This window comes from Leopardus geoffroyi, chromosome D1, assembly GCF_018350155.1.
Source record: "Leopardus geoffroyi isolate Oge1 chromosome D1, O.geoffroyi_Oge1_pat1.0, whole genome shotgun sequence".
In the NCBI taxonomy this organism is placed as follows: domain Eukaryota; kingdom Metazoa; phylum Chordata; class Mammalia; order Carnivora; family Felidae; genus Leopardus; species Leopardus geoffroyi.
This window is the reverse complement of record NC_059329.1, coordinates 46,622,533-46,648,379: the sequence shown is the minus strand read 5'-3', so window position 1 is coordinate 46,648,379 and position 25,847 is coordinate 46,622,533. Positions and strand designations below refer to the sequence as shown.

The 25,847-nt window shown below is 35.3% G+C and overlaps 1 protein-coding gene across 27 annotated transcripts in view; it reads right to left on the bottom strand.

The window, feature by feature from the left end:
* Window positions 1-25,847, bottom strand: part of PICALM (phosphatidylinositol binding clathrin assembly protein) — a 100,212-nt gene that overhangs the window by 65,878 nt on the left and 8,487 nt on the right. For all 27 annotated transcript variants that reach the window (XM_045483730.1, XM_045483728.1, XM_045483729.1 and 24 more), the window contains exon 2: window positions 1,138-1,280. In XM_045483730.1, the coding sequence (XP_045339686.1) occupies window positions 1,138-1,280 (143 nt within the window). The remainder of the gene's footprint in view (window positions 1-1,137; window positions 1,281-25,847) is intronic.

Here is a 25,847-nt window from a genome sequence, read left to right as displayed (position 1 = left end):
AAAAAAAAAAAACCACAGAACATGGAAATGCTTATGGTGTGACATGATAAATATAAAAGTTTATCTAAATTATGGTTATAGCTATTAAAAACAAGGACCAGAAGAGAACACCAAAATGTGCATATAGTAAGATCTGTTGCAATGATGAAGTTGAAGGTAAACTCTGGCTTTAATTCTAAACTAATTTAATGATTCTCTATTGGTATCTTCCCAAGATGACAGAAAAGCCTTAGCACTGAAAGCCCCAAATGAGTAACGTGATGGATGTCAGAAAGTCATTATGCTCAAAAGTCTAATACCAACACCTGAAGTCTCTCCCCATCTCTCAACAATTGGTGGGCTGCATTTTTCTAAGGTGCACACTAAGCATAGATTTATCTAGGTGCATTCAAGTATTCTTGTAACACAATAAAATAATCAGCCACTAGCCTATCATGGAAAACAAGATGATTCTCTCCAAACATTAAAATACAAAAGCTTATGCATCTTTTTGTTACCCTTTAGGGCAATGAAGACTTCAGTGAAGGCTTCAGACACCTCTCTGCTTAAGGCACTCTTTAGACTCTTAAACACAGAGGAACAAACTGAGGGTGGATGGGGGAGAGGGGAAAATGGGTGATGGGCACCTAAGGAGGGCACCTGGGATGAGTACTGGGGGTTGAATGGAAGTCAATCTGACAATAAATTATATTTATAAATAAAAAAGGGCACTCTTTAATCAGTCCCTCTCAGCAAATGCCATCTTAGTGCTCAATGTAACAGCTTTGAACTAGACAAAGTGGTTCCAAAGACAACTATATAAAATCAGGGAGAAATCTGATTGGCCATAATAAAGCAAATAGATATAAACAAACATACAGTCTATGCACAAGGCCTGCAAAACCTAGTGCTGCTTACGGAATCTACCTCTAGACATTAATCCCTATTTCTTGATCCCATTATTCAAAATGCTCTGGGCTTTGACCCATTATCCTTCCTCAAATTGTAGAAGCTACAATTTTATTTCTGCCTAGTCCCCTTGCCCTTTTTACCTATATTATTTGGTTGCTAAAGCCATTCCTGAAGTTTTCATGAGAGAAGCAAGCTGAATAATCAGTCATCACACCAGTATGCTTGTTAATCAAAAATTTGGCTTACCTCATTTCCATACACCATCAAATGATGAGTTGTAATGAGAGATTTGAAGACCACGACCCAACTACTATTAGTAGTTCTTTCAAATAAACTGTCTGCCAACTGTGGGATGTTCACATTCATCTCATTTGTGCACTGAATTAAGTCTGCAATTAAAAAAAAAAAAAAGACTTACTCTGCAGCTTTAATTTATTATTAACGTCGGATGTGCACACTAACAGGGGAAAAATCTAACAGTGGAGCAACAATAGATAGTTTGGAGAAGATATTAAAAATCTCTTAGAATAATTGAGACCACTATAATCCACCTGAGAAGAATTAGGAAGGATAATATTAATTACAAAGGATTAGGAAGAATAATATTGATTAGAAGGATATTGATTAGGATCATACAAAGGATCAATACCATTAAGTAAATCAAATTTCCTCAGAGTAATTCACCCTCAACTATTTTATTGATCTCAAAAAGAACTATTTTAAGGCCCTGTAGAACTTTCAGTTCTCTTATTACTCATAAACCCTCAGAACTACAATGTTAGTATTATTCATCCCTACCATTCAAAAAACACAAACAAACACACATATAGAAGCATGAACAAACTGAAGGTCAAATGACCTTTATTAATATTCTCCCTAGAATGCTGTGTTTGTACTATAAGGAAGATAGAGCAGATATGTGGTCTGTGAGTGGGTAGGATCTCGGTTTATATAAAATTTTCATTCTTCTCACCCTTCAGTTTTACCATTAGCTCAGTTATCAGCTGATATCAACTAGCTAACTCTAAGAAAACTGGAAATGAAGTGAACTTTCTTGTTGCATACATGTCCAAGAAGAAATGATCCAAGAACTCTATTTGCTATTACTCTGAAAACAGCTAAAACAATCTAAGTTCCAATTTTATATTTCAAGTGGGAGAGCATAACTATAAAATGGTTTAATATACAATTGTTTCAGCCCTGAAACTGGGGGGGGGGGGGGGGGGGGGGGGGGGGCGGGGGAAGGCAGCTCTTAATAACCTCAGAGTTTTACCTCCAATCTACTTAAGGGATATTATTGGCAAATTCAGTGAAGAAAATATAAAATACGATCCAATTTAGAGAATAGAAAGGAAAAAATGAGTTGTTTCACTTGTAAAGTAACATATAAAAAATGTATAAATAGCTATAACTGTGGTAAAGGGAAAGAAACTAAAGTTATTCATGACTCATAAGTAGTTTGTCCATTTTTAATCTTCAGCACATAATGATTAAATAAAAATTTAAGTGACCTAACTTGGCCTTGATCACTAGCAAGAAACAGTAACTATGACCATTCTATCTGCTTACAATTTTTTAAAAACATTTCTTCTTATAGGTCCAATTATTATACAAAGTAACAATTGATAACAAATGAATTTTAGATAAGCAGTCACCCTAGCCAACAAAGCTTAAAGAACAAAGCACAAAACAGTCAAACAGAGCACCCATGGAACAGAAGAATGACACAAGGCTTTCACAATTCATACTTGCAACAAAAATTAAATAGTACTTTCACAATTTGGTGTGTATGGTTCAGTTTCTGATAGTAAAAAAACACAATCTGATCTCTGCCTTCTCTGAATCTTCTTGAACAGTACTTCATACCTGTCCTACAGCACTAAATACATCACGTACACCTTATTCCCAAAGTTAAGCTTTCTCTGCCTCTCAAAAAATAATGAGGGCAAGGCATATATATCTGTCTTGGTCCTTTTGAATCCTTTAGAACTTGAAGCTCATTGATCAAGGTCTGAACCCAATTATAAGGAGTTATCTTAATTTTTTTCCTCCATTTATCTTGATATATCTGTATTTTTTCTTTTTTAATGTTTTATTTTTGAGAGAGAGAGAGACAGAACATGAGTGGGAGGGGCAGAGAGAGGGAGACACAGAATCTGAAGCAGGCTCCAGGCTCTGAGCTGTCAGCACAGAGCCCGATGTGGGGCTCAAACCCACGAACAGTAAGATCATGATCTGAACTAAAGTTGGCCACTTAACCAACTGAACCACCCAGGCACCCCAGATATATCTATATTTTTCTATATCCTTCCAGAAACTATCTTGATAAGCTATTCAATTCTTAAACATGTTTACTTCTCCATGATGGTATCATTTTATACACCTCAGAATCTTTTTTAGCTTTCAAAACTGAACTTGTCACAAAATTTGTCACAATACTACCCCAAAAGTGCTCCTACCTGTGTGTTTATATACACTCCCTACAGCCCATCAATAACTAAGTCTCCTAAATCTCCAGCCATTGTACTTGTTCCTCTCCATTGCATGTCATTGCCAAAGCCAGAATTCAAGTCCTATTTATTTCCTAACCAGGAGGTACCACCTCTCCTGAAAGTATTCAGAAATTGGGGAGGGGGATTAACACACAGAGTTTTTACTGGCATTTAATATCAATGATGTGGGAAACTAACCATCCTGCAATGCACAATCAGCACTTCATAATTTAAAACTACTCTACCCATCGGGGTACCTGGCTGGCTCAATAGATGGAGCACGTGACTCTTGATCTCAGTGTCATGAGCCCAGGCCCCAAGTTGGGCACAGAGCCTACTTAAAAAAAAATTTTTTTTAAATAAATAAAACTGCTCCACCCAAAATTGTCCCCACTGAGAAATGTTGGACTGACTGGCTGCTTCACTTCTGATTTGGGGTCTCACTCACCTCACACCCCTAAACAGTCTCTAAACTGAGCAAAGAATGATCTACAACACAACACTGTCACTGCCTAACCTCAGTGAGGTCCCTACTTACAGGACTGCACACATTCTGTCCTTGTCAATATCCTCCCCTCTTGACTTTTGGCTTCCAAAACAGAACCACTCTCCAGTTTTCTCTGATGTACCTTGCTGTTTCACACCTGAATCTTTTCATTCTTACTCATTCTTCGAAATGAGTCAAGTGTTCCCTTTCACATTCTAAAGTACTTGCCAGTCACTAAAGCTGACACATAATCCTACACTACAGAATTATTCCATACTATAATTATCTACTTACAAATGATTTTCTTCTAACTAGTTTGAAAGACCTTAAAAGGAGGTTCCAAACATTTTTGTTAGCAATTTCCATACTCTTCATCACAGAGGTAAGTAAAATGCTACATTAGTCAGAAAGAGCCTGATCTGGGGCGCCTGGGTGATTTATTCAGTTGAGTGTCTGACTTTAGCTCAGGTCATGATCTCACAATTCATGAATTTGAGCCCCATATTGGGTACCACAATGACACTGCAAAGCCTGCTTGGGATTCTCTCTCTCTGCCCCTCTCCCTCCCTCAAAATAAACTTTTTTTTTTTTAAGAGTCTGATCTTAAATGAAGCAAAAAGTAGATTTTAGTTTCAACAACTAGAGAATTTTACATATATTAGAATTTATACATTTTACCAGTGCTATGTAATCCCTCTGTGACCAGCTCTCTCCTCTGTATCACTTTGCTTCAGTTACACTGACGTCTCCTTTGTAGTGCCTCCCAAAGGCCAAATACTCTTACCACAGGTGCTCAGGACCTGCTGTTCTTTCTACCTAGAATGTGCTTCTCCCAGATATCTACACTTCTTGCTCCCACATTTTATTCCTATAGATCTTTGCTCAAATGTCACCTTATCAGATAACTCTTCTGAATAATTATACAAAATTACAAAGCCTCAGGGCACTCTTCTACCTCCAAACCATCACTATCCACCCCCTTAACTCTTGTTTTGTCTCCAGAGCACTTACCACCTAATTCATCTTACTGTATTTAATGTTTTTCTCTCTCAATCAAAATCTAAGTTCCAGGGGCGCCTGGGTGGCTCACTCAGCTAAGCGTCTGACTCTTGATCTCAGCCCAGGTCATGATCTCACAGTTCGTGAGTTCACAAGCCCCGCATTGGGCTCTGTGCTGACAGCGCAGAGCCTGCTTGGGATTCTCTCTCTTCCTCTCTCTGCCTCTCCTCCATTCTCTCTCTCTCTTTCTCAAAAAAATATAAACATTAAAATAAATAAATAAAATCTTAGAGCTCTTAAAAAAAAAATCTAAGTTCCATGTGGGCAGGGATCTGTTTTGTTCTCTGCTGTATCCCCTAAGGTCCAGAGTAGTGCCTCATGTATACTGGTCACTCATACTTTTTGATTCATTTTAATAAGCGTATTATTATAAGCATACACAGCCTTAGCATGACTTTTTTTTAAAGGCATCCAAAATGGTATTTTTTTACATAGACTAAAACCAACAATTTCAGACTATCTGCACAATCTGCTATTCCCAAAAGAATAAAGAACCTGAGCCCATTACATGTGGAAATTTTCAAATTTCAAATTTAAGAGTATCTAACAAATAAAGGTTATTATTTGCTTATGAAAACAGTACTTTAGAAATTTCTACACTTTAGAAATGACCACATAAAAACTGAAGGATAACTCCAGAAACTAAGATATAGCACTTCACATTAAATGGGAAAAAGAAATAAGCATTCATGTAGAGATTAGGAACCCAGAGTAGAGCAAATGCAAAACCAAAGTTATATAAATACTGCTGAGAAAAAATACTGAATCATTACACCAACTCTACAGACTATACTTCCCCCATAGTATTTTAAGCAGTTCTCCAGGCAGTAATTTTTCCTCCGCACAATGTTTCTACTACAACAATAACCTGAAAATGCTTCCAAGTCTGAACTCTAACAACTCAGGAAAAAAATGTTTTCCCACTTCTGACTAACCAAAAGCAAATAATTCCAAATAAGAATCATGCATATTATGGGAATCTTGACAGCTACTGCTTTCCCTATTCTCAATTCAGAAGACTTCAGTTCTTAAAAACCACAAACTTGGTATTAAATTTCCCTTACCAATCGAAAGGGTTCCAAAATAGAAACACATCTTATATTTTCTTTTAGTTTTTTCCCTTAAGAATATAAAAACTAAATACCTTCTTGAATTTTACATTATAAATAATTCGTAAACCTCACACTCAAAAAAATTACTACATGGGATACAGGATCTATGCTTTAGGTACAAAAGAGAATTTTCAAGAGGATTTCTAGTATTTAAGGTCAAGAAGACAATAGGCCTACTAAGGAAATGAAGAGCATTTTTCCAGAGACAGTGGAAAAAACCAATTCCTACTATACAAACAAAATACTCTCCCTTTTACTATTTAATATGCCCTTCCAATGTCTGTGGCAGGTAGACATTAATTGTATCAACACAGGCAAGACTTGCCCAAAGGTTAGGTCACACGAGCTCACTACAAAGTAGTAACAAATTTAGGATCAGAATTAAATTTTGTAAAAGATAAGGTGTTTAGAAACATATATACCAAGTGAATATCCAAATAGCCAATCTAGTGCAAGTACTAAACTTCTAATCAATTTAAAACAAAAATAGTAAGAAAAAAAAAAAAAAAAAGTAGTGAAATGCAGAACAGTATTTTTGTATTCAGGGGAAAATGTTCAGCAAAATATCAAAAACTTAGTAGTAACCAATTACTAAATGGCTTCATTAATGTTACAGCCATATTCCTAGTGCAGGCCACTAGCCTATACACATCTCCCAAGGCAAAGTTCACTAACTTCAGAAACTTAAGCCACTTAGGGTTCACTTTCACAACTCAGGCAAACACCATCAGCAGAATGTATAGGGTCTCAAGTTCCCAACTGTACAGGCATTCACTAAGCTATATCAAAACTATGCTGATACCCAAGTAGATTTTTTAATAAATAAACTTGGTCAAAAATAATAGTAAAAAACAAACAAAAAAACCTACAATGTATCATAATCACTCAGCCAAATGCTACTATCTCTTTCAAGATGATCACTCTGAAACCTACTGGGTTTTTTGGTGTGTATGTGTATCTACCTCGTAAATTTTGAGGATTAGTTAATGCTACTGGAACTACAAAGGAAATGCTCAACAAATACTGGTAATTAAGTACTACTATATAACATATAATATACCTATGTCACATACATTAATAAACATCTGTAGTTTAAACAATTCAAAATTTCTATGTGTTTTATATCAATTACATTTTCCTGCTGTTAACCCCCCTTCACCCGTTTCTCCCACCCTCATTCCCCACCTCTTGCAACCACCAATCTGTTTCCTGTATCTATGAACTTTTATTAGATTTCTCAAATAAGAGAGAGAACATAGTATGTGTCTTTCTGTCTGACTTATTTCACTTAGCATAATGCCTTGGAGGTCCATCCATGATGCTGCAAATGGCAAGATATCATTCTTTTCATGGCTGAATAATATTCCACTGTGCATATACCACAATTTCCTTATACATTCATCCATCAATGGACACTTAGGATGTTTCCATATCTTGGCTATCATACATAATACTGCAATGAACATGAGGGTACATGTATCTTTTCAAGTTAGTGTTTCCATTTTCTTCAGATAAATACACCAAAGTGGAAATGCTGGATCATACAGTTCTATTTTCAATTTGATGAACCTCCATGTTTTCCACAGTAGGTACACCAATTTACAGTCCCACCAACTGTGCACAAGAACTCCCTCTTCTCTACATCCTTGCCAACACTTGGTATTTGTCTTTTTGATAAAGGTCACTTTCCCAGGAGTGAGGTAATAACTCACTGTGGTTTTGATATGTATTTCCCTGATGATTAATGATGTTTAGCATCTCTTTACATTCCTGTTGGCTATCTGTATGTTTTCTTTGAAAAAAATGTCTATTCAGATCTTCAGCCACTTTTTAATTTAATTGTTTGGTTTTTGGTTTTGACTTGTATGTGTTATTTACCTATTAGCCCCTTATCAGATATGACTTGCAAATATTTTCTCCCATTCAGTGCATTGCCTTTTGGTTTTGTTGACCAAATGCAAAAGCTTTTTAGTATTATGCAGTCCCACCTATTTTTGCTTTTGTTGCTTCTGCTTTGTGTGTCAGATTCAAAGTCATCACCAAAACCTATGTCAAGGAGTTTACCACCTCTTTTCTTCTAGGAGTTTTGTGATTCCAGGTCTTACATTCAGGTCTTTAATCCACTTTTTATTTAATTTGTGTATGGTTAAGACAGTGGTCAAGTTTCTTTCTTTTGCATGTAGCAGTCCAGGCTTCCCAGCACCATTTGATGAAGAAACTATTCTTTCCCTAATGTATATTCTTGGCTCCTTTGTCATAAGTTAACTGATCATATATGCATGCATTTATTTGTAGGCTCTCTATTCTGTTCCATTGATCTATATGCCTACTTTTATGACAATACCATACTGTTTTAACTGTTTCAAACATTTTTATATTTTAAATGTTTATCTATTTTGAGAGAAACAGAGTGGGGAAGGGGCAGAGAGAGGGAGAGAGAGAATCCCAAGCAGGCTCTGCACTGTCAGCATACAGCCCAACGCAGGGCTCGATCCCACAAACTGAGATCATGACCTGAGCCAGGAAATCAAGAGTTAGACCCTTAACTGATAGAGCCACCCATGCACCCCAATACCATACTGCTTTAATTACTATAGCTTTGTAATATAGTTTAAAATCAGGGAGGGTGTGTGATGCCTGCAGCTTTGTTCTTCTTTCTCAAGACTGCTTTGGCTATTTGTGTGTGGTGGTTGTTTTTGTGTAGTTTCATACAAATTTAAGAATTATTCTATTTCTTTGAAAAAATGGCATTGGAATTTTGATAGGAATGGCACTGAATCTGTAGATTGCTTTGGGTACTAGGGATATTTTAACAATATTAATTCTTCCAATCCATGAACGCAGAGTATCTTCACATATGTGTTTTCCTCAATTCCTTTCATTAAGCCCTGTAGTTTTCAATACAGGCCTTTCACTTCCTTTAAGTTTATTCCTAGGTATTTTTCTTCTTTTTTGATTCAATTGTAAATGGGATTGTTTTATTTCCCTAGTTCATTATTAGTACACAGAAATGCAACAAAATTTTGTGTATTTTTTATCCTAACACTTTACTGAATTTGTTTATTAGTTCTAACAGTTTTTTTGATGAAGTCTTGAGGGTTTTCTATATAATATCATGTCATCTGCAAACAGTGACAGTTTAACTTTTTCCTTTCCAACGTGGATTGCCTTTAATTTCTTTTTCCTGCCTAGTTGCTCTGGGTAGGATTTCCAGTACTATGTTGAATAGAAGTGGCAAAGAGTGGACATTCTTGTCTTGTTCTCTCTTGATTTTAGAGGGAAGACTTTGAGCTTTTTACTGTTGAATAGGATGTTCGCTGTGGGCTTATGGTACTTTTTGCAACTGCCTTCAGAATCAATTTCAATAACATGACCAATTTCTTCAGTCATCTGGAAAATTGGAGATACACTGAATCTGGAAGGCAAATTCAGTAAATCATCAAATGTTGCTTCATTGATCAGATCTTCGACATCTTTCCTGGGTAGGAGTACAAATAGGTAGGAACAAATATTCACCAAGAAACAGTAACAAAAATAGCCAAGAAACAGTAGCAGACAAATTTCTGAACTTGTGCTTTTTAAAAATACCAGCAACATTATTCTCATTTAGCAAAAAGTTGAAAGTATTTCTAAAACATGCTAGCTGAAATCAGACTTAAGCCCAAAGAATTATACACAGAGGCACATCTGCCCTTGTCATAAGTGTCAAATGTCTGAGAATTGGAATGCATGGTTTTATACCTTATTCCACTCAATTTTTTGTGTAAGGGGTAACAAATTAAGATGTAACTTACCATTTTATCTTTATAGTTTGCGGGTACTCTCTGTGAAACACAATGCTACACTTTTGCATAATTCCCATTAGAACTAATTCAGAAATAGGGTCTTCATAGATTAACTTATGCCTTAAGAAAAAAAAAAATCTAACCAACTTATTAATTTGATGTGAAGATAAAAAACTGGGAAAGACTTACATACTATAGAATTCGGTACAAGTAGCAAAGACTGAGTTAATTTGAAAAGAGGAGAGGAGGGTGCATTTCAAAGTATTAATAAGGAATAAAGATATCCGAATGGCTTTGATAAAAGTGCTACGAAGTTAAAGGAACTAAGTTACAATGTAAGAGGACATGTTCAATAATGGAGGAAATAGTTCATTACATGACAGTGGTCTGACAATGAAATACTATGAGGCCAACAAACACAGGGCAAAAAAAGCTGACAAGGGAAAAATGCTGATAGTTCATTAAATCAAAGCCATGTTAAAGAACAATACACAGTAAGATTTCATTTTAAAAATTTTAAGTATATAATAGTTTCTGATATATACTGATATGCCTAAATAGGTCGATGCAAAAACAACTGAACACTTTCAAACTTATTCAGCAACTAAGTTATATATGAACAGTAATCAAAATCAATATGTAAAGAACTATATCACTGTTATTTAATTTTACAAATCTCAATAAGCACCTCTCATGTCACACATCAAATACCAATCCTGTACCAACTTATTAATTGGATGTGAAGGTGAAAACTGGAGAAAGACTCACGTACTACAGAATGTTTAGTACAAGTAACAAGGACTGAGTTAATTTGAAAAGAGGAGGGAAGGGTGCGTTTCAGAGTATTAAAAGTAAATAAAGATATCCAAATAGCTTTGATAACAAGTACTATGAAGCTAAAGGAGCTAAATCAATGCACGAGAACATTCCAGACCCTCTGGGGCATACCATGATCAATGGCAGAAAGGACAGCCACACGTGTTCATTTATTTCCTCAAGCATGTGAGGAAGAGGTGATACACGCACAAGAGTTGCATGGCAAGACAGCTGAAATCTGGTAGCCACTGTTCCATTAAGTAGGCCAATATGGAACAAAAGTTCAAGCTCTCACCATGGTAGAAGGTCCTTAAGTTATCTCCAAAACCCACCAAGTAAGGAAGGCAAAGGTCCACTTTACTAAAAACCAAAACAAAACAAAAACATACAGCAGCTGCAGGAAAAACCAATCTGTGAGCACAACTAGATATGCTATTTCTGTCACTGTGTTCTCTGCAAAATTAACAAAAGATTCACAAATATGAAAACTAAGAAAAATAAAGATAACTCTACAATTTGGTGATAGTACATGTTATATTTAACCTGTTTATTCCATGGTAAGTGTTTCTTTCCTTTTAACTGATTTTTTTAATCACCATGTAAAACGAGGTTTTCTTCCCTTAAAACTATTCAACAGAAAAATTACTATAACCATGCCATTACAAATTCATTATCTGGCTATCCCTATTTATTTTAAACAAAGTTTTTTTAAAGAAGCATTAACTCTAAAAGACCTCTATCAGTGCTAATTTCAGGTGCTTATGGAAGCCACCCCAAAAAATCCAATTTTTGTAAATAGAGGAATAAAAAATTTGACATATTTAGAAAGTATTTCTAAGTCTGCAGCATATGTGGGATATATCACATAAATGTCAAGTGTTATGTTTTCAGAACACTTTAAAAAACAACAAAAAACAAAAGACTGACCTCCTCTATATCTGTAGGAGAGGAAAGAAATACAACTAAGGAGGGAATACCTAAGAATTCAGATGAAGCTACGTAAACAAAGTCAACCCTAAGATACTCTACATTAGTATCTGGCTGAAACTTAGCCTCTTAAGTGATAGTGAAAACAAGCCAAGTTTGTTGAACTGTCTATACTTTAATTTTAAAAGTGCAAAATAAAGTGTTTTAGTTAATGGAATCATTACGTAACAGCTCTAAAATTGTAATCAATATACAAGTGTCTTTTTCAAATCAGTCCAACCTATGTCTCTTAAAATCATCTATCTTTATTTATGCATTTGCCTCTTCACCCACAAATCTTTTATAAATACATAAATCTTATGAGAGCTGAAGAAAGTTAAAGTCATAAAAATGCTCTATAGAAAAACACATACTCTTTGAATACTCTCAGAATTCACTACCAATGATTTATATTTTCCAGCAAAAAAGGTCATTCTTTTTTCCCCCATTATCGAAATGTTTTAGCTCCTATATAAGCATTCTTAATATTAAAAAAAAATCTGAAAACCTACAGCTTCTCCTGGGTGTTCTGGTATATTCTGCATTCCTACCACTAGATGGCAGACTGTACAGAGAAACAGTAAGACTCTAGGAAGAACACAGGTGGGTTCAGGTTTATCTCAATTTTGAGACTGTTTAGGATTCCATTCTAGTACTCCAAAGTGGTGATTTCCAAACCTTGACAACCTAGTCCCATCTCAGATTCCAAATAAGGATCTTAGGGGTGAGGAAAATCATATGTGAGTAAGTACTACCCCCAAAGGCAACTATTACTTCTGTTAATTTTTAATTTACCAGAAAAATGTAAGATGATAAAGTTACCTAACAGAATAAAACACGTGGCTTGATATAAGAATAAAAAATATTTATTTATAGGAAAACAAAATGAAAGCATTACAGTGATCCAACATATAAAAACACCACTTCCACAATATAAACAAAGGTGTTTTCCTTCCCTTCTTTGAAGATCTGAAGTTTCAGAATCATCATCCTACCTGCAGGAAAGGAAACATGTAAGTATCAAGTAATTTAAGAGTAAATACAAAAATTACAAATTCTGTCTTTTTGCATTACATTTTAAGAACTTAATACTTCATCAGCCCACTTAAGAAGACATAACCAGGAATCTTAAAAATAATCTAATACTGGATCAGAAACACAAAAAATGATTTCCTAAGCAAAATAAAAGGTCAAGTAACAACTCATTGCGAGTACTGCACTTACCTCCATCAAGGCTGTAAACCAGAAGAACAGTCCAGGGGAGCAGGAAAAAATGAAAAGAATTCCTTCATTCCAACAAGACCAAGAAAAAGGAATCAAAGCTTGACAAGTTCCTCAAATGCAGATCAGAGTACTATGTAGGAAAAAAAATTATCTGTGGTCCAAGGAACTGGGACTAAGTATGGAGAAAAGTATGTTATTAGTAGGAGGTGATCAAGTGTCCTGGTTTTCCCGAAACAGTTCTGTTTTACACCTATTGTCTCAGTGTCCCATTCAAATAGCACATCCTTTCACTCTCAAAAGTGACCCAGTTTGGAATATAAATTATATGTCACCCTAGTTATAAGTGACCTAATAAAAGTCTACATGTAGCTAAGGAATTAATACACTACCACCATGTACTCCTAGGGTATTTGTATTTTCTTTCTGAAGTGCTATATTGTCCTTCTCCAGCCTTCTTAAAACACAAACAAGCTTCGATTCTATTTGTTTTGTCCTCTCACCCTCAACCCATGGGCATTTTCCTAACATCAATCTCTGGTTCTATTTGTTTCACCCTGAGAAAATTATCTCCTAACTTGAGCAAAAACCTCTATGCAAAGCATTCTCAAATTTCTTCTCTGAAAACCAGTCTAAGGTTGTCTGGGGAATTGGAGATACTAGAAAATTTCACCTCTATATCCAAAAATATTTGATGCATGAAAAAAGAGTATCATCTCAACTATAACCTGAGTGTCCCTTTTTTGTTTTAAGCAACCAATATTCATCCTTTACTCTGTTAAAATAAATTCAGGGCTATTTTGTTTTCCTGTGTCTTCCACAATGTGTGACATGATGGTATAAATATTTATAGATTTATAGGTGAAACAAAAGTCTATTTCTCCATTCATAATACTGGTTGCGGGGGAGAGGGGTGGAGAATAACAGGCAAAAAGTCATACCTAGGTTATACTATAACAGCCCAGCCTATGTCTTAAAAGTAAGTAAGTTAGGTAGGAAGCCCAAAGATTTTCATGGCTTTTCTAAACAATTTAAATTATGTCTAGTCATAGTGAATAATAAATTGCAGTTAGACTCTCTGGGACTGTGCACCTCATCCAGAAAACACAACATGTTCATGTCCTGGATGCAATTAGAACAATAGATGGAACAACATATTCCATCTTCCCATAGCCTTGCAAACCTTAGTATGAGCAAGTAGAAATTCCATATATTCTACAATATTCATCATATGCCAAATAGTCTTAGGAGTTAGAAATTTGCAATAGTCGACAAAGTTGCTGCCCTTAGGAAGCTTATACACTAGTGGGGAGACACAATCAATAAACAAATGAACAAATATATGTCAGATGGTGATACATGGCTAAGGATTTCTTAGCACTTAAGGAGTATAGGACACGTGTTTGGGTAGGTTGCTAATTATACATGATAATTAGGAGTCTTTGGATAAACAGATTTGAAAATCACAGTAACAATGCTCATGTGTCACCAGTTACCTCTATGGAACTGACTACCATGATCAATTACATCTCCCAGAGAGTGGGGAAGTATGAAGGTATCCTATTCATTCTGTATCACACATGTCTGCTCCACCCTTGCCAAACCATCCTTGCCAAACCAAAGCCTCATTGAACAGAAGCCTTCTCTTGTTGATTCTCCAAAGCCTCCAGTTTCATGTAGATTAAGTAGGGACTGGGAATCTTATTTATTCACGCACTTCACCATTAAATCAAAGTGACCTTGTGTCAAAATTACACCAGCCTTTTACTACAGTTCATTAAATTCCGCATTTGTGGCAAGCAGGTATCAAAAGACCCTTCTAAACCATTAACAAATGAAAGCCTTTTCTAAAAAATCTTTTTTCAAACCGCTGTAAACAGTAATGACATATACAGCCAGAAAATAGTTAAGCACCAAATAATAAGCTATCTACACAGCTTTAAGTTTCAAAATAACGCTCTGTAAGTGAAAAATATGAGTTACTAATATTATAAATCTCCATAAAATGAAGTAGAAGTATTTTTCCTAATAAGCCTTAAACTTAAGCCTTTAAGTTTCTACAAGAAGGAATAATCACTAGGAGTGTTTCAACAAAAAATATCTCCACCCTCACACGTTTCGTAACTATACAACTGTTCTTCTAAAATTCCATTATGGCCCATGTTTGCCTATTTCTCAGTATAAAAGACAATTCATCCTATGACAAATCCCCTTCTTAAAAGTCATACCTTTTGAGATAAAAATTTGTTTTATAAGCTAGCAAAATCAAAATTGAAGATGTTACTTTTTTTAACATAAAAATTCCATATAAATTATGCCTCAATAATGCTGATTAAAGGAAAAAAACTCCCACCAGTTTGAATCTAAAAGTTCAAGTTTGGGGGCACCTGGGTGGCTCAGTCAGTTGAGCATCTGACTTTGGCTCAGGTCATGATCTCACGGTTTGTGGTTCTGAGCCCTGTGTTGGGCTCTGTGCTGACAGCTCAGAGCCTGGAGCCTGCTTCAAATTCATGTGTCTCCCTCTCTCTCGCTCTCTGCCCCTCCCCGCTCACACTCTGTCTCTGTCTCTCTCAAAAAAAAATAAATGTAAAAGTCCAAGTTCAGCCATAAAGTGGTGATCTAAAAAGAATTTTTTTTTTTAAACTTTGTTCATTTAGAGAGACAGAGAAAGCGCACCAGTGAGAGTGGGGGAGGGGCAGAGAGAGAGACAGAGAGAGAGAATGCCTCCACTGACAGCATGGAGCCTGCTTGGGATTCTCTCCCTCCCTCCCTCTCCCTCTCTCCCTCTCTCTCTCTCTCTCTCTCTCTCTGCCCCTCCCCCACACGCTCGCAAGTGTGTGTGTGCGTGCGCATGCTCTCTCTCAAAAATAAACATTAAAAAATAAGTTGACAAGATCACAACTTATTCTGCACACTGCACAGTTAACTATGGATTTATTTCCCCTAAATATAGGCTTTAAGTATTTCTCAATACAACACATTCCCATAAACAGACTTCTGCTGCTAGAAAATTTAGAAACAAAAAGTTTAACACAACATATATTGTACATAACACAGTGGTTTTTTATTTAGTTCTTCTGCTCCTATGTACCAATGATAACAATACTAATAATAAAAGGCTAAGAATAGTCTCAGTTGATTCTTTCATACAAGTAGCTGTCTATATTTAGGTGGATAGACAATATCATATATATTTTCAAAATCTATATTCCATCTGTAGACAGACATCTAAATAGTCCCTTAAATTTCTGAGATAATTTATCTTTCTCTTGGTTATGAAAAGGCAATATAAATCTTAAATGGTCTAAAGTAGCAAAGAAAAATTTAACCACCTTTCTCCCTTTAATATCAACCTTTCACCAATTTCCATTTGCTATGATGACAAAAACCCCTCAAATAAGCCTTCTACCCAACTAAAAGGCTACCACTTTGAATACTACTGCTTTTCAAGTATGATCTCTTTCTAAACTTGACAAATATTGGAGAACATTAACTACCTTTTTGTTTCACTGCTATATTGGATACCTTCCAGAATGAATCAGATTGACAGATGGAAAAAAGGGGTGTCTATTTTTAGTTCTTTCTATTCTTTTAAAGTTCGTTTCTTCCTATTAGAGCTCTTTTCTGACTTACATTCATTTGATAATCTATCCTAAGTACTATTCATTTCCAATCTCTGCTTCAAACAGTGATGATGAAGGTGCTCATCTCACTATCTCTAAAGCTCTGTTCTAGGCTCTCCCATTTCTTTACATGGTGCCATCCATTTCCATGTGCTAGGACTATACTGTAACAGGATGAAGTGACATCAGAATGAGCAAAGGATGTAGAATCAAATTCCAGATCATTATCATTATGACTTCAGGCAAGTTAATTAGCCACTCACTTTCAATTTCTCTGTATTAACAGGAATAAAATTGCCCTTCACAAAAGTATAGGAACATATTTAGAGTATTTAATAAGCTTTAAATATTACAAATATTGTTAGTTTTACTTAGTATCATAATTTACTGATGAGTTTTCCCTCATCATTTTTCCAATACAGTATTGTGAAACCACTTCCAAATCAATGACTTCTGCACAACCTTCTTTAGAAGGTTTATAAAACTAAACTTCCTCAACTGGAAAATGTAACCATAGTTACATGCATACATGGCAAAATCTTTACACATGCAGATCTTTCTATGCTTTACAAAGTTTCTTCATATCCTTAGTTTTCTATTACAATAGCCTTGTGATGATGCAAGGGATGCTCTGTTATCTCCATGGTAAAGATTTAAATACTTGCCTATCTAAGTAACACAATACAGTGGCTGTGTTGGAACTAGATTCTTTAAAACAGTAATCTTTCCACTAGAGGGATAAAAATACACACATATTTTCTCTCATTTCTCTCTCTTCAATCCAAGTAGTCTTGTCATCACCTTCTCTTCTAAAATTCATACATCTCTCTTTTTATCTCTCATAAATCTAATTCCCAGTACAGACAGTAACCACTTCTTGTTTGGTACAGTATTTTCTGCTAATTGTCATCATCTTCTTTCTGGCTTCATTCTTGTCAACTGAAGATGACAAGATATAAGGAAGGCATCACATCATTCAAACCAAGTTCACAAGGAACAGGTTTCAAGAGTTTGGGACATCTCCATCTCCAAATGCCTCAGAAACTGTAAGCTTTAATTTACAAACAACCGTTAAAAAGCCGAGAATGTTATAAAACAAAGTCAATTCACCAGATTTCAGGTGAGGAGGACTAACATGATTTAACATGAAGAACACATAAAGCAGTTTTCCAGTCCTCTGGCCCAGAGATGTAATCATTACCAATTCTAAGAAATAGCAAAAGAGAAAAACTATGTTTAAGAAAAAAAAAAAAAAAAAGCTACAGGTTAGTCACTAAGTTAAGAAAACATAACTCTGATGAAGAAGCTCAAAGAAAAAAGCAATTCTAGGTTAAGTCTACAAGCCCCAAAATAGGAAGCAGCTTAAAAGGTTTCCATCTCCTGTTAAGAAGAAATGCTTTTCACCCTGCACAGCACCTTCCAGCAGTTTATCAAGGAATGTCTCAGCCTCCTGAGCTGCTCTCTAAATAGCTTTCTAACTTAGCTGTCAGTTACAACTCTGTAACTAATTTTTAATTCAGTGTCTATGATTGATCTTTATTGCCACTTTATTGGTGTGTTGTGGGATGATTCTGGGATGTGCTAGAGAAATTACCTAAAAATAATGCCTTGGTCCACTCTAGGTCACCAATTCAAAACAATATTTTCCAAGAATATGAACAAAAATAGGTAAGTGTTCATACTGTACCAAGTCTAAAAGTTTGTACTGGACACCTAACACAAATTCCAAACCTGGTAACTAATACACAAGTATGTAGTTGCGAAATAAAGTTACAAAAGCTAATGTTGAGAAAAGAAAAAGGGGGGTATACTGCACACTAAACCATAATTTCCCATCATTTAACAGCTGGTTTTACTTCTCAAAGCATAAATTGGCCTAAGGATGATGTGGTTACATCTTCCACATCTGAAAATACAAGACAAAGTGATCATATAAAGAACACACCAGATCTTTCCTCCAGTTTCATACCAAAAGATTAAATGCAGCTATCTTATAACCCTCATGAATATGCAGTTAAAAAAAAAATTGCAGAGCAATATACTCAATTTTGTATTTACCAATAAATCTTCACACTGGCCTTATAAAATTGAAACCAGACCAATTCCCCCATGACAGCTCCCCTGAAATAAAGCTAATAACTGAAATTAGTGAAATCGGTTTTGTTTGCTACTCACCTAATATAAATGCTACAACTTTCCAAAATCCTGCCCCTCTTTCCAAAGATGCTATCTGCAGACAAACTTGGCAGTTAGAAAAGGTATCAGCAACTATTAAAACAAGTTTCCTAGATATAATTATGAATTGAATACAACTAAAGATTATTCTAAACTACACCAGTAAATTGCTTATTTAATTTCAAGTCACAAAAGGTTAAAAAAAAAAAAAAATGGCCAAAGAGAAAGCACCACACTGTATTTGAAAGTCAACTCAAAACTAACTACATATACAAGTAATGGAAGTGAAAAGGTTGAGACCAAAAATGAGGAAGCAGCTAGTCAGAAAAACCAATGCAACGTTGGCCTATTCTAGAATTTTTGTATTAATAAGTAGACATAGCCAACCCTCATCCACAATACGTACACAGTATACATATACGTCAGAAACAAAGTCCTTTCAACAAGCAAATAAATTAAGAATCTTTGAAACAATAATGCTTAGAACAATCCAATGGTTCTAAAGTTAAGGAATAAAAATACAGTTTGAGAAATAATCCACAAACTCATCATGTAGCCAAATAATTTTAAGATGGTGTTACTATATGTAAGAGCACATGGTGATGGATTAGTGATGCTCCATTATATACCCATAACTGATCTCCAATTATGATCAACAGCCACCAAATGCAAGATAATTACCCAGTGTAGATCATTCAGTCTACGGCAATAGTTAAGGCATCACCACCCTAACCTTTTTAGGTATCAATTCATAATCCTGGAACAAACACTATGACCTGATCAAATGATCCAACTAGCTCAAGACCAAGACCATACATATCTGGGTATTTTCAATATAAAGATGAATTCTATCCAAGAAGTATTTCACATTTAAAAAACAAAAAACTGTTAACTAAATAGTACATTAGCTCAGGACACTAAGTCCATTATCTCCATGAAAGATTTATTTAATATTTACTAAGGTACTATTACACAATTACACCAGGCATTACATTCTGGGTACTAGGGATACCAGGATAAATAAAGCTGAGTCCCTGTTTTCAGGAGATAAACATGCACAGAGAGTTAAGAAAAAAAACAAAAAAAACGGGCCTCTACAGAAGGACAGGGGAACAATTTGATTACAAATGCTACCCAAGTATGCCTCATTTGGCAGGGTGTAGTGGGAAATAGAAGTGTCCAGTCATCCTTCACCAAACCAGGACATCCAACCCAAGCATGCTTGCCCAAAGGGGCAAATCTGAAAAAAAAGATAAACATTCTATAGTCAACCTAACTGACTGAAGTGAAAAAATGTGGAAAAGCAAGCACGAGACATTGAAAGGCTAGTAGGCAGTCTCTTATTATCAAGTATCCTTTATGTTATTCCCATTTTAAAGAACGCTAGAAGAAAATTCTCATTTTTGTTGGCAATTTCCTCCTAAAACGAAGTCACAAAAAACACTGCTGCCCCTTCATCCCAATGACAGTAAGATATACAAGTTCAAACTGTTTTTCAAATAATGATGATATGACGGTAGGCGGGGCACTCCAATGGAGATTGAAGCAAAAGCTCATATAGAAACTGTCCATAGTCTTAGTTTTCAAAGCACTAAGCCAAGAACCCAAAAGCTAGAGGGACACAAATATATAACATCACAGAACAGCTGAGCAGGGAGACAATTTAGAAAATAAGAAAAGTAAGTAAGGGATTTTCCTAAGGTCAAATGGAGCTGGGGCAGACCCCCTACCTCCTCCCATATTTCAGTTCAGGGATTATTCCTCTTGAAGCACATTAATAATTTAAGAAGCAAAGGAAGTGCTGTTTCCAAATGTAATCTTACGTATTTATGAAATTATATTTCTCAAAGAAAGATTTTCTCCTAACAATATCCCATTCCCTAAAAGTCCTCTGTGAGCTAAGTTCTTCAAATCACCTGACTTCCATTCAAGGTTGTTCACTGAATTTTAATGGTGAAATTTATTCTCTATTTCCTTTTCCTAGTAGAGTCTCAATTTATGTAAGGATTGTGTTATGGTGCAAGACAGAAAGGATTCTTTAAATCTTATTAGCTATTATGCCTATAATGCAAGTTATGTCCTAATTAAATTGATTTGATCAGATTTTGTGAAACACCAAAGACTGAAAAGTCACCTTAAACTTTTATAAAATCTCTATGTCCAGATCAAAATTAGGTATATATCATTTCTGTTTGGAAGACTTTTTCATTAATTCTTGAGCAATCTATGGACTCAGAAATCCAGAAACCTTAGATACTGCCACTATTAATGCAGTCTGTAATAATTAAGGTAACATAAAAAGCATAAAGCAGCAAAATCCCATTTCCAACTTCAAGATCAGCCAAACTCCTTGTCTTCTGTATTTTAGCACTAGTGACAGAAAATAAAGATATAATACAATTTTGAAAATCAGCTCTACAGTAACCAGAAGCTACCTGGAGGTGAGATATATCTAAAGGTTTTATGATTAAAAACCATACTCCACATACTCACAATTTTTTTTTTTTTTTATGATAAAAACCATACTCCTCAAATGCTCCAACTGTATTTCTCCTTACTCCCAAACCAATCTCTTTTCTGGCTCCACAGCACCCCATTCACCCTCTACAATTAGTTAAACAGACTCCTTTGTTCCCCAAACACACTTCCAGCCTTCCTAACTTCAAATGTTTGCTCATGTTGTTTTCCCCATCTCAAATACCTACTGTTCCTGACTACTTCTCATTTAGGGTCCAGTTCTCTCCCTTATCAAAAGCAGTATCTTTCTCTCCTATGATTTTCAACAACATTGACATGAATTTTATCTCACATTACCTGTTAATACAGCTATCTGTATATATCACCTTCCCTACTAGACTGAGGATGTGATCAGCAATTTCACTTTTGGATTTCTCAATAATCTCAAACACAGTAACTCAGATACACAGTAGACACTCACGATGCAATTGCTAATGAGCATATTAATTTCTACAAAACTAGCTAATAAAGTCTTGTTTGGTACAGATCCAGCTTTAGAAAACCTATGAATGACTGATAATTAATATATCATTTGCAGATAAACAGATGTCAGGAATTAAACCACATAAATCAAACATGCCTCCAAGAATCTTGTGACTAACTGGTTTATCAAACCTTTTCTATTCATAGTGGTCATCATCATATGATGATTGTTTGTGTTTAAGTTCATTCATAATTTGGAACTCAAAAAAATTCAAAAGCCATGAAGATTGGTGTACCTGATTTTATTTAGCAACCCAAACCACCACGTATAGCAATATTCAGAAGTCCAATTTCATATGCCAAAGTCATCTAACCCCCTGCACAAATGGCAACAGGATTGTACATTCCTTCCTTCCCTATCACTTTCAATAACCCTACCACAAATTACCTAGGAAAAGGAAAGAACACTTCCCCAGTCCCATAGCACTGGCATCTAAAGCTAGGAGAGCAGCTAATAAGCAGGAAGAAAGGGAACTCTAAAAGGAGGATTTGGAGAAAAGGGCTACAGAAGACCAGATCTATCAAAGTAACTCCTGCCCCAATAAGACCTTTAATGGTTCCCTCTCCAGCCTCATCTCCCTCTTACTCTTATGAACACTTCGCATTCCACCACAAAGAACTACTCAAAAATTTCCCCAAACACATCATAATGCTCTTTCTCACCTCTATTGTCACTGCACATGCTAAATTATTTAGACAAAACTTTGTCCATCTGGCAAATCACTATTCGTCCTTAAAACCCATTAGGCTCCTCTATGAAGCTGTCACTAACCTTCAAAATTAATTACTCCAGCCCCTACTTTGAAGCTTTATGTAAAAAGTATTATACAATTATCTCAATGTATTACAATTATTTGTTTACACATTTCACCATTAGATCTCGTGTTCCTTTTAAAGTAAGGATGATCAAGTGTCATCTTTACATTCTTTTCTAGATCTTGATCACTTTCCCTCAGTACCCCACTTACTGCTTCAGACTAGTGTTTCTGTTGGTACTGCTTGCTACATGTTAAACAGAACTCCATCTCAGGACTTTTGCCCCATATTCTTGCTCTTACAGCAAGCAAAAGATTTTAATAGTTCCCTAAGGAATTTTAATCCAACACAAAATTTTAAAAAAATTATATATATTTGCTCTTACAATTTTTTGTTCTCAGATCTTCTCCCAGAAAAAAAGTCACACAAAATGATTAACTCTGAATCATTAAGTTCACAAATAAATGAAGATTTACCTACATGTCACTTTCAAAAGAAAATTAATTTGGATTTTCACAGGCAATTCACCAGAGTCCTAAAACCAGAAGAGAAAGGGCATAACGGAAGTGGGTAGTAGGAAGAAACCAATCAAGGTCAATGCTTGACTCATTCAATACAGCCTACTAAAGTCATATGCTTCATTTCTGGGTATCTTTATTTGCACTTTAAATGTTTTGCCAATGTTTTATAACAAAGCACACAATGCTTATTTCGCAAACAAGGCCTTACAGCATTCTGCCATAAGATGCGGATTATCATGGATAACACAGAATGTAAAATAAAGGACTGCCTTGGAATTTACTTTTAACAACCAAAGAAAAGGAAATAATAATAATGACGATGATGATGATGATGATGATGATGATGATAACAGGAAGAAAAGGAAAGCAGAAGTAGTAAACCCAAGATATGACAAGTTTAAACCCATCTGTTTGAAGTTAAATATACCAATAATAGGTAGGTCCTGAAGTGAATAATACTTTACTTTATTAAACTGCTCTAATTTTACATCTAATTCTGGAAACTTATTTCCCAACTTCCATAATTTCTCACATTTTCAACCAATAATTTACTTCATCACAGAAATGGAAGAAGTTGCAACAACCACTACTCAAAGACAACTTCTACAGCAACTATCCTCTTTATTAAAAAAAAAAAAAAATGCTGTTTGAATACACATCAGAAACCCTCAATGACAATTTCATTCCTTCTTTATTCACTCGGCATCTTTTTACTGCATATTTGTTACATGCTGTTTGTAGCACAATAAAGACTACACAAGGGCTCTTCATTTAAGAAATTATAATTATAGAAGCTATAAAGAATTACTACATAGTGCAATTATCTCAATGTATTACAATTATTTGTTTACACATTTGCACCATTAGATCTCGTGTTCCTTTTAAAATACTCCACTACATAGTGTTAATGGAGAAGTACAAGATACTATGGCAATATACACACTACTCTGTGTGGACAAAAGTAACCACCTATCGATACTCAGACAACTAAGTATTATCTCTTCACACATTTAAAAGACTACATTGGGGGTGCCTGGATAGCTCAGTCAGTTAAGTGTCAGACTCTTGATCTCTGCTCAGCTCATGATCTCACAATTCATGAGTTCCAGCCTCACATGGGGCTTTGCACTGACAGTGCAGAGCCTGCTTGGGATTCTCTCTCTCCTTTTCTCTCTGCCCACCCCCTCAAAATAAATAAACTTAAAAAAAAATAAAAGACTACACTGGGACCCTAAAAAAAAAAAAAAAAAAATGTGCATTGGATTAGAGTAAACAGTCCATCCAGTTGAAAGGATGTTTGGTTCAAATATTTCTATTTATCAGTCAACAAACTATGTAACTCAGTACTAGAAACTGCCATCAAGGAGATCTTTTTTCTCCCTCACAAATCTCTATATTTATATTATACAGGAGCACAGTAGAGTTATATCCCATGACAACTTCAGAAGAAGGGAAAAAAATACCCTTAATTTTCCTTACTACCACCTTGCCACCTCACACTACATACAAAAATTAAAATCTGATCAAACCTAAAAGAGTGAGCTAAAAACTATAAAGCTCTTTAGTAGATTAGGCATAAATCTGAATAACTCTGGATTAGCCAATGGTTTCTTAGCTATTATATCAAAAGCACAATCAAAGAAAAAAATTGCGACTTCAAAATTAAAAATATTTCTGCATCACATCAAAGGACACTATCAAGAACAGCGGAAAGACAAGCCATAGGATGGGGAAAAAAATATTCTCAAATCATATGAGGATCAAGCATCAGGAAAATGTAAAGAACTCGTCTAGTACTGAAATATATTAAGGATCAAATTTAAAAATGGGCAAAGGATCTGAATGGACATTTTTTTCAAAGACACACAAAGGTCAATAAGCACATGAAAGATGCTCGACATCATTAGTCATTAGAGAAATGTAAACCAAAATCACAAGGTATCATTCATACATTGCTGCTGGGAATGTAAAATGGTGCAGCAGCCGTGGAAAAGACTGGTCGTGTCTCAAAAAGTTAAAAAAACTACCACATGACCAGCAATTCTTCTCCTAGGGATATACCCAAGAGAACTACTATGAACATTCCTGTACAAGGTATGTTCATAGCAGTATTCTTCTTAGTGGGTTTCAAGAGGGAACTGACCCAAATGTCCATCAATGGATATGCCGCATTTTGTGGCACAAGGGAATATTATTAAGTTATGGATAGAATGTAGCACTCTTATATGCTACAACATAAATAAACCACGAAAACATTAAGCTAAGTAAAAGATGTCAGACATAAAAGGCCACGTTATGTGTGATTCCATTTACATGAAATGTCCAAAATAGGAAAATCCATAGACAGAAAGTAGCTTAATGATTGCCAGAGAATGAAGGAGGGGAAACTGGAAGTGATATGCTAACAGATATATGACTTCTTTTGGGGGTGACAGAAAACATTCTGGAATTAGACAGTGGTGATGGTTACACACAACATTGTAAATATACAAAAAACACACTGAATTGTATACTTTAAAATGGTGAATTTTATGTTGTGTGAATTACCTCTCAATTTCAAAATTGAAGGAGAACTCACCTTGCCTCATAATCTCCTTTTTCACATTAGATTTGGATTAAATAATATTCCTAATTATTCCATACCCTGCATGAATCAAATTTCTGCAAAGTGTTTCAAGTACATCAAAAATCCTGCCAATCCTGTGTTAACGGTGTGATGGGGGGAAAACCATCCTTCTACTTAGTTTTTGGTATATACTTGAATTACAGTAAGATTTTCAAACATTAGATGTATTTAAAATATGGTACATTCGTATTAAGCATCCACAAGACAACTGGCTATATCACAGCATGTAAAATTTCTAATATCACACACACACACCCCTCTTATAAAGAGCTTATAGTCACATGAAGAGGTATATAATCAGTAGACACATGTACACT